This window comes from Macrobrachium nipponense, chromosome 43 (assembly GCF_015104395.2).
Source record: "Macrobrachium nipponense isolate FS-2020 chromosome 43, ASM1510439v2, whole genome shotgun sequence".
Taxonomy (NCBI): Eukaryota; Metazoa; Arthropoda; class Malacostraca; order Decapoda; family Palaemonidae; genus Macrobrachium; species Macrobrachium nipponense.
The window spans coordinates 27,270,090-27,282,978 of NC_061104.1; the positions used below are offsets into that span (position 1 = coordinate 27,270,090).

Sequence of the window (12,889 nt, forward strand, 5' to 3'; positions counted from 1 at the left end):
ACATGATGCTACGAAAATAAATGGTCTCAATGATTTGACTGAGCTTTATAATAATAATAATAAATAATAATAATCAATAATAATAATAATAATAATAATAATAATAATAATAATAATAATAATAATAATTATAATAGAAAAATGTGCCTTGGTCAACATACAAAAGGGCAAAGTAACAAGAACTGAAGGGATAAAGCTACCAGATGGGGGAGAGATCAAACACACAGATGAGACAGGATACAAATAACTGGGAATAATGGAAGGAGAGGATATAAAACACCAAGAGATGAAGGACACGATCAGGAAAGAATATATGCAGAGACTTAAGGCGATAATCAAGTCAAAACTCATCGCTGGGAATATGATAAAAGCCATAAACACAGTAGTGGAATGGACGAAGGCAGAACTCCGCAGCATAGACCAGAAAACTAGGAAACATGACAATACAGAAAGCACTACACCCAAGAGCAAATACGGACAGACTATACATAACACGAAAGTAAGGAGGGGGAGGAATACTAAGCATAGAGGACTGCGTCAACATCGAGAACAGAGCACTGGAGCAGTATCTGGAAAGCAGTGAAGACGAGTGGTTCAAGAGTGCATGGAAAGAAGGACAGATAAAAGTAGACAAAGACCCAGAAATATACAGAGAGGAGAATGGCAAACTGAACAGAGGAATGGTACAACAAACCAATGCAAGGGTAATGCATGAGACAGACTAAAGAACTAGCCAGCGATGAAACATGTCAATGGCTACATAGGGGAGAGCTCAAGAAGGAAACTGAAGGAATGATAACAGCGGCACAAGATCAGGCCCTAAGAACCAGATATGTTCAAAGAACGATAGATTGAAATAACATCTCTCGCATGTGTAGGAAGTGTAATACGAAAAATGAAACCATAAACCACGTAGCAAGCGAATGTCCGGCACTTGCACAGCACCAGTACAAAAAGAGGCATGTTTCGGTGGCAAAATCCCTCCACTGGAGCCTGTGTAAGAAACACCAGCTACCTGGCAGTAATAAGTGGTACGAGCACCAACCTGAAAGAGTGATAAAAAACGATGAAGCAAAGATCCTCTGGAACTATGTTATCAGAACAAATAGGGTAATACGTGCAAATAGACCAGACATGACGTTGATTTACACAACCAAGAAGATAGTATCACTCATTGATGTCGCAATACCATGGGACACCAGAGTAGAAGAGAAAATGGATAAGTATGAAGACCTGAAAATAGAAATAAGAAGGATATGGGATATGCCAGTGGAAATTGTACTCATAATCATAGGAACACTAAGCTCGATCCCAGGATCCCTGAAAAGGAATCTGGAAAAACTAGAGGCTGAAGTAGTTCCAGGACTCATGCAGAAGAGTGAGATCCAAGAAACGGCACACATAGTAAGTACAGTGATGGACGCCTAAGGAGGCAGGATGCAACCCGGAACCCCACACTATAAAATACCACCCAGTCGAATTGGAGGACTGTGATTTAAGAAAAAAAAAAATAATAAAAGACTCCGCACAATCAAAACAGATTCCATTGTATGATGATCAGGCTTGGATACAATAATAAACAGATTTAAGTCTCGGTCTGTTTTCTACGGGATAAAGACATCCCACGTAAATGAATGACCACAACTCAGTTGTAGGTTATCTAAATAGTGAAGACTGGCAAAGCAACCAAGTCCAATTCGACACTATAAGATGGGTACGTTTTACTAGACTTCTCTTCTTTAACGATACCAAACACGGCTTTTAAGAAGGTATGTTCAATGATTCAGAAAATACTGTACTTTTAATTTCTAATTTTGTAGATTATTTCCAGGTTTTCTTCTGGTATTTTAAAAATCTAATATTCATTACTTAGGCTTCAAAATAACTCTTAATTTATGAATTCGTGAATGATTATTCATATCATATTCCAGTAGCAAAAGTACTGACATTTGTGACTAATTTAGTCATCTAAAGTTATAATTTTCATGTCAGCCTTAAGCCATATCCTTTGTACAGTAAGGCTGCAGCTGTTTCCAAACACTGCCATAAGTACTTAGAAAGAATCCACACCACCTCTGTAGTACAATTTCCAATTGTTTCCAAAGAAGCTTACATTTATAGTACTATACTGGGACACAAGCAACACCACCTCGGCAGTAGAGTTGCGACTTATTTCCGTATACACTTCCGTCCATGATTATAAACCGAGACAAGCAACTCTCTCTGTATGGCACAGTTGCCAGCTTTTTCTAAATGCGTCAGTCTAAAGGGTGGTTGCAGCATCTCTTCAGTCCCTAGCTGAACCAACTTTTTTGCCACTTTCTTAACTTCCATTCCTGCTTCATTTCTTCGATCTTGCTGTCCAATCTCTTTACTATTATTTTTTAGAGCAAATATGGACTTTTTCCCTTGTACCGTACTTCATCTTTATTTTGTGGATCTCTTTATCTTGCTGTTCAACTACTCCAATACCCTCTTTTCCCCGTCTTAAGCGCTGAATAGCCAAACTTGCTCCAGTGCTTGGCTTGAAACCTTAAATTTCATAAATCAAGCAAGATGACATAAAAGCTCTATGCCCTATATGGTACAGCTGCCAGCTGCTTCCAAATATATACTTTCAACAGTTTTACTAATAGCACATACACGTCTTGAAAGGAACATGTTACAGGCAAGAGAAGTTTCTTTAAAGTTAAGCTCTGCAAGATAAGCTCACTCACCTCTTTAGACAAGTAGCTGTAGTAACAACAAGATCAGACTCAACCAGAGCGCCAGAACACACATATATATCACCGGATCGTCTCCTCTCCATGATGGCTGCCACCCAGCACCATTCCACAGTCGATGCCACAGTTCCACCTAAAATGCGGCTGGCGCTACCTTCACCAAACTAATGAAATAGAAGATGAAGGTCTTTCAGAACTCAAACTTAAAATGAATGTCTTTCACAAGTAAGAAACCATCCTTAACAGAGGAACTTCAGAGGGTTATATATCGAAATTCAAAGGGGCAGTTTCTGATAAAATGATTTTATGCCAGGGAAAGAAGTATCAACATGTACTCAAAGTTATCTAGAAACGAGATGACAAACATTTTGTAATAACTGCCATCTGAAATTTATGAACTGTTCCATATAATTTAAATAATGGCCTAGCAAATACTCTGAAGATTAAGACATTAACAAATGACCCTCTGTAGATCAGAGATTACAGGTTTTGTGATGGTCTGAGCAAAAGACAGCAGGAGTAAATAAAAATGGAAAGGAAATCTATATCCAGACATACATAGAAACGCCATGTAACTTACATAGTTCTTGAAGCCTTTAAAGCCACAGATATTTTTGTTGACAGGCTGAAGCAGGTGCTGGTGGTCGGCGTAGTCGTAATCGTAGTCATAGTCAGCAACGTTTGGTTTCTCTGGGTACCTATCCAGCAGCTCCAGCCCGACAATACCCGTTTCGGCTGGCTGCTGCATGTCAGTCTCGGCAAGGACACCATCTGATGACTCCTGCTGGTGCTGCTGTGGGATCTCAACCAGGGCAGTACCTGATAACTCCTGCTGTTGCACGTGATCCTGAACAAGACCTGCATCTGATGATTCATGGTGCTCCTGGGGAGTATCAGCCAGACCAGCGCCCGATGATTCCTGCTGTTGCACGTGAATCTGATTAAGACCAGCATCTGATGACTCCTGCTGCTGTTGGTGAAGCTCAGCAAGATCTGTACTTGATGACTCCTGCTGCTGTTGGTGAATCTCGGCCAAACCAGCACTTGCTGACTCCTGCTGTTGGTAAATGTCATCTAGATGTTCCATTCCAAGAGGAATTTCATTTAACGATTCAACTCCTTGTTGTTGCCCAGTCCCAGATTCTGAAACGGATCCACCAACAGCAGCCTGGATGTTGCCAGAACCCAGTGTGTCCTGAAGGACATTGATGATAGTCTCTGTCTCAGCCTCAAGAGCTTCTGTCTCCAGCAGGGGGAGATGAGAAACTATGGGGTTGTCAGGGAATATGATGGCGTTCTCATCAAACAGATAGCCTGTTGTGGCTGAGGCATGAGTTGTTTGTGATGAGAATGATGAGATCAGAGTTGTGGTAGATTCGAGCTCAGGAGGGTTAGGTATAGGAGTTGCCAGTGATGAAACTGATGATGATGATGATGATGATGATGATGATGATGATGATGATGATGGCGTAAGGGTGCTGGCAGATTCATTATTGATCACCATTGCCAGGGCTACTTCTGCTTCTTCATGTTGGTCATCTTCGTCTTCGCCACTTTCTTTTTCTGTTTCGTCCATCGGCCGGTGAGAGGGGTAGGTAGTTGTTACTTCCGGCTCTTTGTTCTGTTGATTCGCAACGGAGGGCTCAGTCGTTTCCGTTGGAATTTCGTTGTAACTCTCTGTTGTTTCAGGTGGCTGAAATATGACATTTTATTTCTAACTGTAAACCATTGCCTCACGAAAGGTTATGTCTTCCTATGTAAGAGATAGGTTCTATTATTAATATTCATAATTATTCAATCACTCTTAAGGACAATCCTGAAAGGTCATAGACTTGCAAAGCAAATTTTCGAGTACCTTTAAGTAAAAAAGACAAAATTGAAAAGAAATATCATATGATCAACTCTAACAATAGCTGAACAAACCACAGAATCTTGACTCAGCAAAGCAAGTCAGAGAAACTAAGGTAACGGTACTTAAATGCTTAAAGTTTCATGCTGATGATCTAAGTATCGAGTTTAAACTAAAGAATCATATAATTATGTAGCATTACAGACACTATGTTGCATTGTAACTTTGTTCGTTAAGAGTGTATGTACCTGATGCACAGCTGTCTTTAAAATGGAAAGAGTCCGTTTACACAACCACGTAAAAAAATCTTGGCAAAATTAAAGAAATAGGATCGTGTCAAGATTAGCAAACCCACTATTTTTCCAGCCAATATTATACCACTTTGTTTTATATATAATATATATATATATATATATATATATATATCTATATATATATATATATATATATACTATATAGTATATATATTATAGGGTATATAAATCAAGGTGGATAAATATTGGCTTTTAAAAATAGTGGGTTTGCTAATCTTGACATGATCCAGTAAATATTTCGTAGAATCATGCAAATAAGTACAGTGACCTATCATAACTATGTAACTTTGAAAAACGCGCCAAATGAAACGACAAAGGCAAAAGTGAAATGGAAAAAAGTGTCCAGAGACCGATCACTCACAGTCTCCGTCGGCGTTCCTTCAGTTTGCAGTTGAACAATAATCTGTTCGACGTCCAAGGGTGTTGCTGGAGAAAAGGGCGCGGGCGTGGTGGAAGGTGTCGCCGGCGTCATGGGCGTAGTGGTGGGTGAGGTCGCTTTGGTAGGGAAGGTTCCTGTCCACGGGCGTGTAACCAAGCCCACGATGCCCGTGAAATCCGTCACGACGCCCACGATGTCTATGACGTTTTCTGGGTTGATGTCTTCGGGGATTTCGTCTTCGTTCTCCTGCAATAATAATAATAATAATAATAATAATAATAATAATAATAATAATAATAATAATAATAATAATAGTAAATAATTGTCCTCCCCCGGGTGACAGTATGGGAGACCACACAGCCACCTAACCCTGGCGAACCGGTTTGTCCGCCCCGGATGAGGGCCAGGATAGATAGGGGATCAGAAAGGTAGGGTTGACACGACACAGCTACACTACTCCTGCAAACCAGTTTATCCGTAGGTAGGGGATTGGGAAGGCAGGGGAGGCAGGACACATCCATCCTCCTCCTGCAAACCTGTTTATCACACCCCAGTGGGGGCGGAGCAGGTAAGGGATCGGGAAGGCAGGGAAGACATGACACATCCATCCTCCTCCTGAAAACCCGTTTGTCCACACCAGGTGTGGCAGAGGTAGGTACGGGATCGAGGAGGTAGGGGAAAAAGAACACATTCACCCTCCTCCTGCAAACCTGTTTGTCTACCCCGGAGTGGGGGTGGGGTAGATAGGGATCAGGAGGGTAGGGGAGACATGACGGACAGCGCCGGGTTCCAGTGCAGCATAGCAACCATCCTCTCCAACAAAAGGGCCTCTGGTAAATACCGCCATCTATGTCTTTCTCTGCTTTTATCTTTCACAAATCTCCAGCCTTCCTTCTCGGAGTTAACATTCTACTCACCTAGTGTCCACTTTGCCCGTGCTGACACAAGGTCAGCTTAATCAAAAACAACATAGTGTCCACAAGAGACCAGCTGACATTTCTCGTACTATGAAAATAGTGCTAAGGACATGTTCAGGTCATCTCCATCCCCTTTTCATCATTAACTCATTATTATTATCCGCTACTGAGGCCTTCTTAAATGAATTTGCATTTAACTGTTGGATGCTACAAAGGTCTCGGATTGCGTAAAGGTGGCAGTGGCCGGCGATGGAGGAGAAGGTTCAAATTCGAGAAACGACTTTAGGATCTTGAATTTGGAGTATGCAGATAATGTTCTTTTAATTAGAAAAACACCGTTAGGTTTTCAAGCCTTCCTTAACAGAATGCATCATATATCTAGAAAGGCAAAACTTTAAACAAATCTAAGGAACACAGAAGTAATGAGGACAGAGTATCCACAAAGGTATGTGATAATATTAGGTAGAGGAAGGATTTGTGACGTTGAATCCTTCAAATATTTGGGGAAAATGATGTACTATAGTAGAGGTTCTCTTGAGCTGGAATTTAGTGAGAATAAAAAAGGCAAATCAATCACTGGGCAGCTTTCATATGATTAGAAGTTCGAAATATTAACACTGCATACGAATTTAAAATTATGAAAAAGTCTAGTACGATATGTATTGCTTTACACATATGAATCAAGGTATGACGCTGAAAACATAAAAGATTTCATCGATTTGAGAACAAGACTTTACGAAGATTTGCTTTGTTCTCAGATCGATAAAATCTTTTATGAATTCAGCTTCATACCTTGATTCATATCTGTAAAGCAATACATATCGTACTAGACTTTTCCATAATTTCGAATTCGTATGCATTGTTAATATTTCGAACTTCTAATCATATTCAAGCTACCCAATGTTTGATTTGCCTTTTTTATTCTCACTAAATTCTGGCTGAAGAGAAACTGTACCATAGTAAATCGTTTTCTCCAAATATTTGAAAGATTAAACCTCATACATCCTTCCTCTGTCAAATATTATCACATACCTTAAGGATTTTAAGTCTACTTTTAACAATATGCCAAGATTTACGCAGAAGAAAAATGTCGTTTATCCTCAATATAATAATAATAATAATAATAATAATAATAATAATAATAATAATAATAATAATAATAATAATAATAATAATAATAATAATAGCATAAGTCTTCAAATGGAGAAACAAATCCACAGTTATATAAATGTACATACATTTGAATTTAAACCTAAGAATAGGTTTCGGGCATATGTTCGGTTCCCGTTTTAAATCTAAATATATGTACATTCACATAACTGTGGATTTGTTTCTCCAATAATAATAATAATAATAATAATAATAATAATAATAATAATAATAATAATAATAATAATAATAATAATAATAATAATGATGATGATGATTTACCTGCTGATTCGCAACTTCGGCATCGATGAGGGAGAATACGTCAGTGATAGTGTACGAGTTGATGGTGGTGGTTGGGGGCTTGCTGGTGGCTTTGCCTAGTGGGTTGTATCTGCTCAGAAAGAAATGTATGAGTATGCAAACATCTAATTTCACGTATGCATGTATATTCATATATTTATATAAGTATATGCAATAAATGCTATCGTTATCCATCAGTGAATCATTATTCTCTGTAACTTTGACTGTATGACGAACTGTATAGTTTTTATGACAAAGAAAAAGAAATTATGTGAAACAATAATCCTTTACCTAGAAGTCTCTATGGATGTGGCAAACTAAATGTCACCAAAAATGCGTTTTACTTCATATTCTTAGAACACACTTTGTTTATATGAATTCACTACTCATTCCAATTACAGCAATAAAATTAGTGGTTATGTTAACATGAAAAGTGATGATACCAAATGTCTCAATTTTCGTTGCATTCGTAGGAGTGTAGTCTCTATATAGCTCCAAAACTGTTCTTTCAAGTACATCGACATCCATTTACAGTTCCTTTTATGACAAATATCGAGTAAGTATTTATTATTGTCCAGTAGATGAAACCTATTCATATGGAACAAGCCCACATGAGCCATTGACTTGGAATTCAAGCTTCCAAAGAGCTATAGAAAATTCACATCAACCGTGCATCTGATGTCTAGGCCAGTCCCTTACGACGCTCCTGATTGGCTGTTGATAAGCCAATCACAGGGCTGGAAACTCTCTCTCTCTTGAGTGTTCACATAGGCAGGATGTATGTTCCATCTCTCGTCTTTCAAAGGTATCCATCGGGAGAGGTGGAACACACATCCTACCTATGTGAACTCTCGAGAGAGACTTGAGTGTTTCCAGCCCTGTGATTGGCTTATCAACAGCCAATCAGGAGCGTCGTAAGGGACTGACCTAGACATCAGTTGCACGGTTGATGTAAATCTACTATAGTACGAATTCTTTTACAATGAAGAGATAGAGGAGGACATGCCTGGTCAAAGCAAGCTCTTTTCTTTATGAAAATAGCCAAGATAATAATGAATTATACATTAAAGTTACTTTTTTCATTCAACTGCCGATTATGGCTTTTTAAATGACGCTTGACTTCTCTGTTACACCTACAAATTAAAGGGATATTCGCTAATTGAACGTGTGACTTCAATTTGTACTAAAATATTTAAAGAATAGTCGCTCCTTGGACGGCTGACTTTGATGTTGCACAGCTTGCTATTAACTGTCACGTTGCATCAACATTATGAAAAGAAATTTGGCGGTTTCGACGTTTAACTACTAATTTGCACCAACACATCTAAGGCATATTGGTTGCATGGAAGTTTGTCACCCATTTTGCACAAGCATACAAGACTAATAACTGCTTGTATCTGAATTTAGTTTTTCATCAAGATCTGAAGAGGAACATTAGAATAGTATAGACAATTTTGGCCAAAGACCAAGAGCTGGGACCTAGGATGTCATTCAGCGCTGAAACTCCATTTGATAGAAAAAGGTATGGAAGGTGTAACAGGACGAAAACCTCGCACTTGCGCTATGAATCGACTATTATGAGAGGGTGGAAGATAAGATTGAAGAAAAAGAATATGAATGGAGGTATAGTAAAAGGACTGAAAGGAGTTGCACCCAGAGCCCGAAGGGAACGCTTCACTCCAAAGAACCTTGAGTAATGCCTACAGTGTACAGCGTGGGGTGCACCGACACTTATTCCGTACAGACGTATCAAAAGAATATTGGCTGTTTGGACATTTGGACTCCTATTCTGTACTAATATATTAAAAGTATATTGGTTGCTTGGCGTTCGATTTCAACGTTGCACCCAAAGTCTAAAGATGTAGATATTGGTTGCACCAACATACTAAAGAGTATACGCTACTTGGGCGAAGTTTGACAGCGAAACTCGGAAAGATGCCTGAAAATTATCTGGCATGACATCGCCGTACATGTGGGAACAGGCAGCTAATGGGGTCGTACACAATGACTTAATTTGTTGGTTTTGTAATCACCCACAGCTGCATTCAACAACTGATGTTGATTGCCGCATGTTTCGGTGAATTTTAGATTACGTTGGCTTTATTCTACCACAGACCCTTTCCTCTGGGCAGCCCGTAATTGTGAAAGCTGTTGAAGGGTACAAAGACCTGGTGAGGGAATTTCTGGGCTCATCCAATCAGCTGAGCAGAAAATGCTTCAGTAATTCTTGATATTTTACAAGACCAACCCTCCATTGTTATTAAGGTATGGAAAAGGCGACTGTTAGTAAAACCTAATATTGCATCCATAGTATTCAAAACCCCACCTGCAGCAGATGAAGTCAATCTTGGGCGTGAAGGCATCGCGAAGCCCTTTGCAATGTCCTCCTCCGAGGTCGGGCAGGAAGTCGACGTCGACGGAGCAGTTGTTGCCGAGCATGCAATATCCAGTGCCGTTGATGCAACTGGAAACACCCTGGATGACGAACAAACCTGAAATTGCAAGTCACGAATGAATTTCAAAGGAATGGGAGACTGAACCGCGACCTCGTCATTGCAATCTCAGTGGTCATAATGATAAAATGGATGACAATATTCTTTTGTCATCATCGGAATTTGTATTACCATCTCTAAAAATAGTATCATTAGTACTTATGATCATACATAACAATTCCAATATTATAAGCTATGGTGGTAGTAGTAGCAGCTACAGCATCAATGATAGGTATGTTAGCATAACAGGTGCCAAATATAACAATAATGAAAATATTCATAAAGAATTGCTATGTATCACTTGAGCGCTAACATTAGGAAATTTTTAGATAGTTAGAAAAAATACACATTTATTGATATCTTTGCTCGTCCTTGCAGTCATATTGTATTACAAACAAAATCAAATTATTCACACTTACCTGGATCTACTATCGGCTTAGAAGCTGCAGGTGAGCAGCAAAGAAGCATTAGTAGCACCAGCAGAGAGAATCCACCAATTTTCAAGACTTTTTGGCCAGCCATCGCCTGTCAGAAATGCGACGTCATATTAATGAAATTGTCCCTCTGTAAGTTTAGCTCTATAATTACCTGTTTCACACAATGAGACCCCAGTTTAATCACTAATAAGAGAAATCACTGGGCCCATCTTGAAAAACATTTTCCCTCTATTGTATTATGCCGTGAATTGTGTATTTGATGATTAGTTGACGGTGTTGGGTCACAGGTAAGGTGGGAAAGGGCATAGGTCTTTCAACTTCAACCCAAAGACTAGGTTAGACAGGAAGGTCTACATCCTCTGACGCCATCTCGTCTCAAGTGAAAAGGTGCCCAAATTTCTGCCGTTTTGGCACCAGAAATGTACAGACTCCCGATTTCTCAGCAAGTATCTAGGGATGAGGCCGTTGTACTCATGTACCCACTTACGACTGTACCAAGCAAACGTGAGCAAAGCGCTACAACAATTAGCCCAGGCGCCCACTTAGGCTGATTGCACTTCCCTAAAGTGGGCAGCTTGGTCGCCACATCCCCACGCCAGATACACATAAATATGCGTATTCATTCGCATATCGCATACGTGAAAACAACATTTATTCACTCATTGACTATTTAATAAACAGATGCTTCAGATCCACGAATGCTTGCAACATGCCAGGAGATACTTGACATACAGAAAAGGTTTCGGCAAACGAAATAGTACCTCTTGACATTCAAGGAGGCTTTTGAAAACAAAATAAACCTGGACATGCAAATGAGCTCCAGTGACCTGATTTTACTTTGACATGTGAATCGACTGATAAATACAATTTTGACTTTTAAGTGGGCTACTGAATCATAGGCTTTTGACGGAAAAACTTTTAACCTGTACTTTCTGATCTGTACATACGACGTTTTGACATTCCTTATTTCGATCTATGAATGGGCTTTGATATACATTAGGAACTTTCTAATAGAAATGTGTTCTCTTGATTTTTAAATGGGTTTCTCACTTCTGTAGCAGTTTTGGACACGTAGACAGTCTTTACTTGCACTTGCACAGGAACTCTTAGATACATAAATGATTCCTTGTCACATGAATAGACTTTTAACGTAAATAAAAGATTTTAAAATAAGTTTATAAATGGGACTTACAACTTACTTCAAAATGTCCTCCTGAGTTTCAAACTTGTTCTTTCAAGCACCTGACTAACACTCGAACTCGACGTAAAGGGTTAGAGCTCGAGATCTCGAGCGAGACTCGTTCCCTTCGGAAGATGTTATGTTAATTAAGCCGCCGTCAGGAATCTGGACTGGTCGGCAAACACACCTGTGAGGCTCTGTCTCTCAGTTTCTCTGGAGAGATGTGGGTCGAGTGAGGTGGTGTCACTGGTGTAGGACGTTGTAGGGGAGGAGCCAGGCTTACGAGAAGCTGATAAGAGGGAAATGAGGAGTATCATGAGAAGGGGGAGGAGGAGGAGGAGGAAGACGATCAGACGATAGAGAGGAAACAAATGAAACGGGAGGAGGAGGAAAAGAAGAAAAAGAGGCAAGGAAGCAAGATGGGGAGGAGGGAGAAAGAACAATAAGATTTTCTCTTGCAATCGGCAATATCTCCATTTTTTTTTCGTTTGTCTGATTTAGGTTACTCGTCAAAAATAAACTCATTATAGTTCCTATGATGATACGCCTTCCTCCACTTCACTCCTTAGTCCGTTCTACAGATGTTTCCTTTGCAAATTAATGGTCTTTACGCTCGTTCCATAGATATATACACATTATGAATAATATCCAAAATATCCATAGTCCAATAAAAAGCACATTTAAACCCTTTCGGAATTTATTTTCATGTTATCCAATTCCGTTATTATAAAGTATTTTGATATAATGAAAATAATAGAGAAATAAAGCCCACCTTTGTCATCAGTACAGCTTTCTGATTTCATTTTTTCGATAACTACTTCCGTTATTGTAAATGATAATAATAATAACAACAACCTTGCAAGAAAACTTCAAACAAAGGATCCCGTCGCTGCTTCTAAAATTGTAGTGACAAGAACAACAGAGAAGAGACACCAAATTTTCTTTTCGTAATGAAATGCCATTAAACCTATGCAATAAAACTACATCAGAAGAACCAAAAGCAGGCTGACACACTTATCGACAACAATGGCCGTTTTCGCTGATGCCTTGAGACCCACTTCTGGGTCTCTTCTTGTTTGTTCGTTGTACCGACAAGATGAATATGATCTGTTTCATGTCGTTTCAGTAAATAAAAAAAATCTTTTCAAT

General features: G+C 39.2%; 1 protein-coding gene across 2 annotated transcripts in view; it reads right to left on the bottom strand.

The window, feature by feature from the left end:
- LOC135213602 (uncharacterized) overlaps nucleotides 1-12,889 on the bottom strand; it is a 52,612-nt gene that overhangs the window by 14,120 nt on the left and 25,603 nt on the right. For both annotated transcript variants that reach the window (XM_064247622.1, XM_064247621.1), the window contains exons 2-7: nucleotides 10,543-10,648; nucleotides 9,958-10,123; nucleotides 7,614-7,722; nucleotides 5,248-5,511; nucleotides 3,304-4,416; nucleotides 2,718-2,887 (exon numbers count right to left, since the gene is read on the bottom strand). In XM_064247622.1, the coding sequence (XP_064103692.1) occupies nucleotides 2,718-2,887; nucleotides 3,304-4,416; nucleotides 5,248-5,511; nucleotides 7,614-7,722; nucleotides 9,958-10,123; nucleotides 10,543-10,645 (1,925 nt within the window). In that variant the 5' untranslated portion in view covers nucleotides 10,646-10,648. The remainder of the gene's footprint in view (nucleotides 1-2,717; nucleotides 2,888-3,303; nucleotides 4,417-5,247; nucleotides 5,512-7,613; nucleotides 7,723-9,957; nucleotides 10,124-10,542; nucleotides 10,649-12,889) is intronic.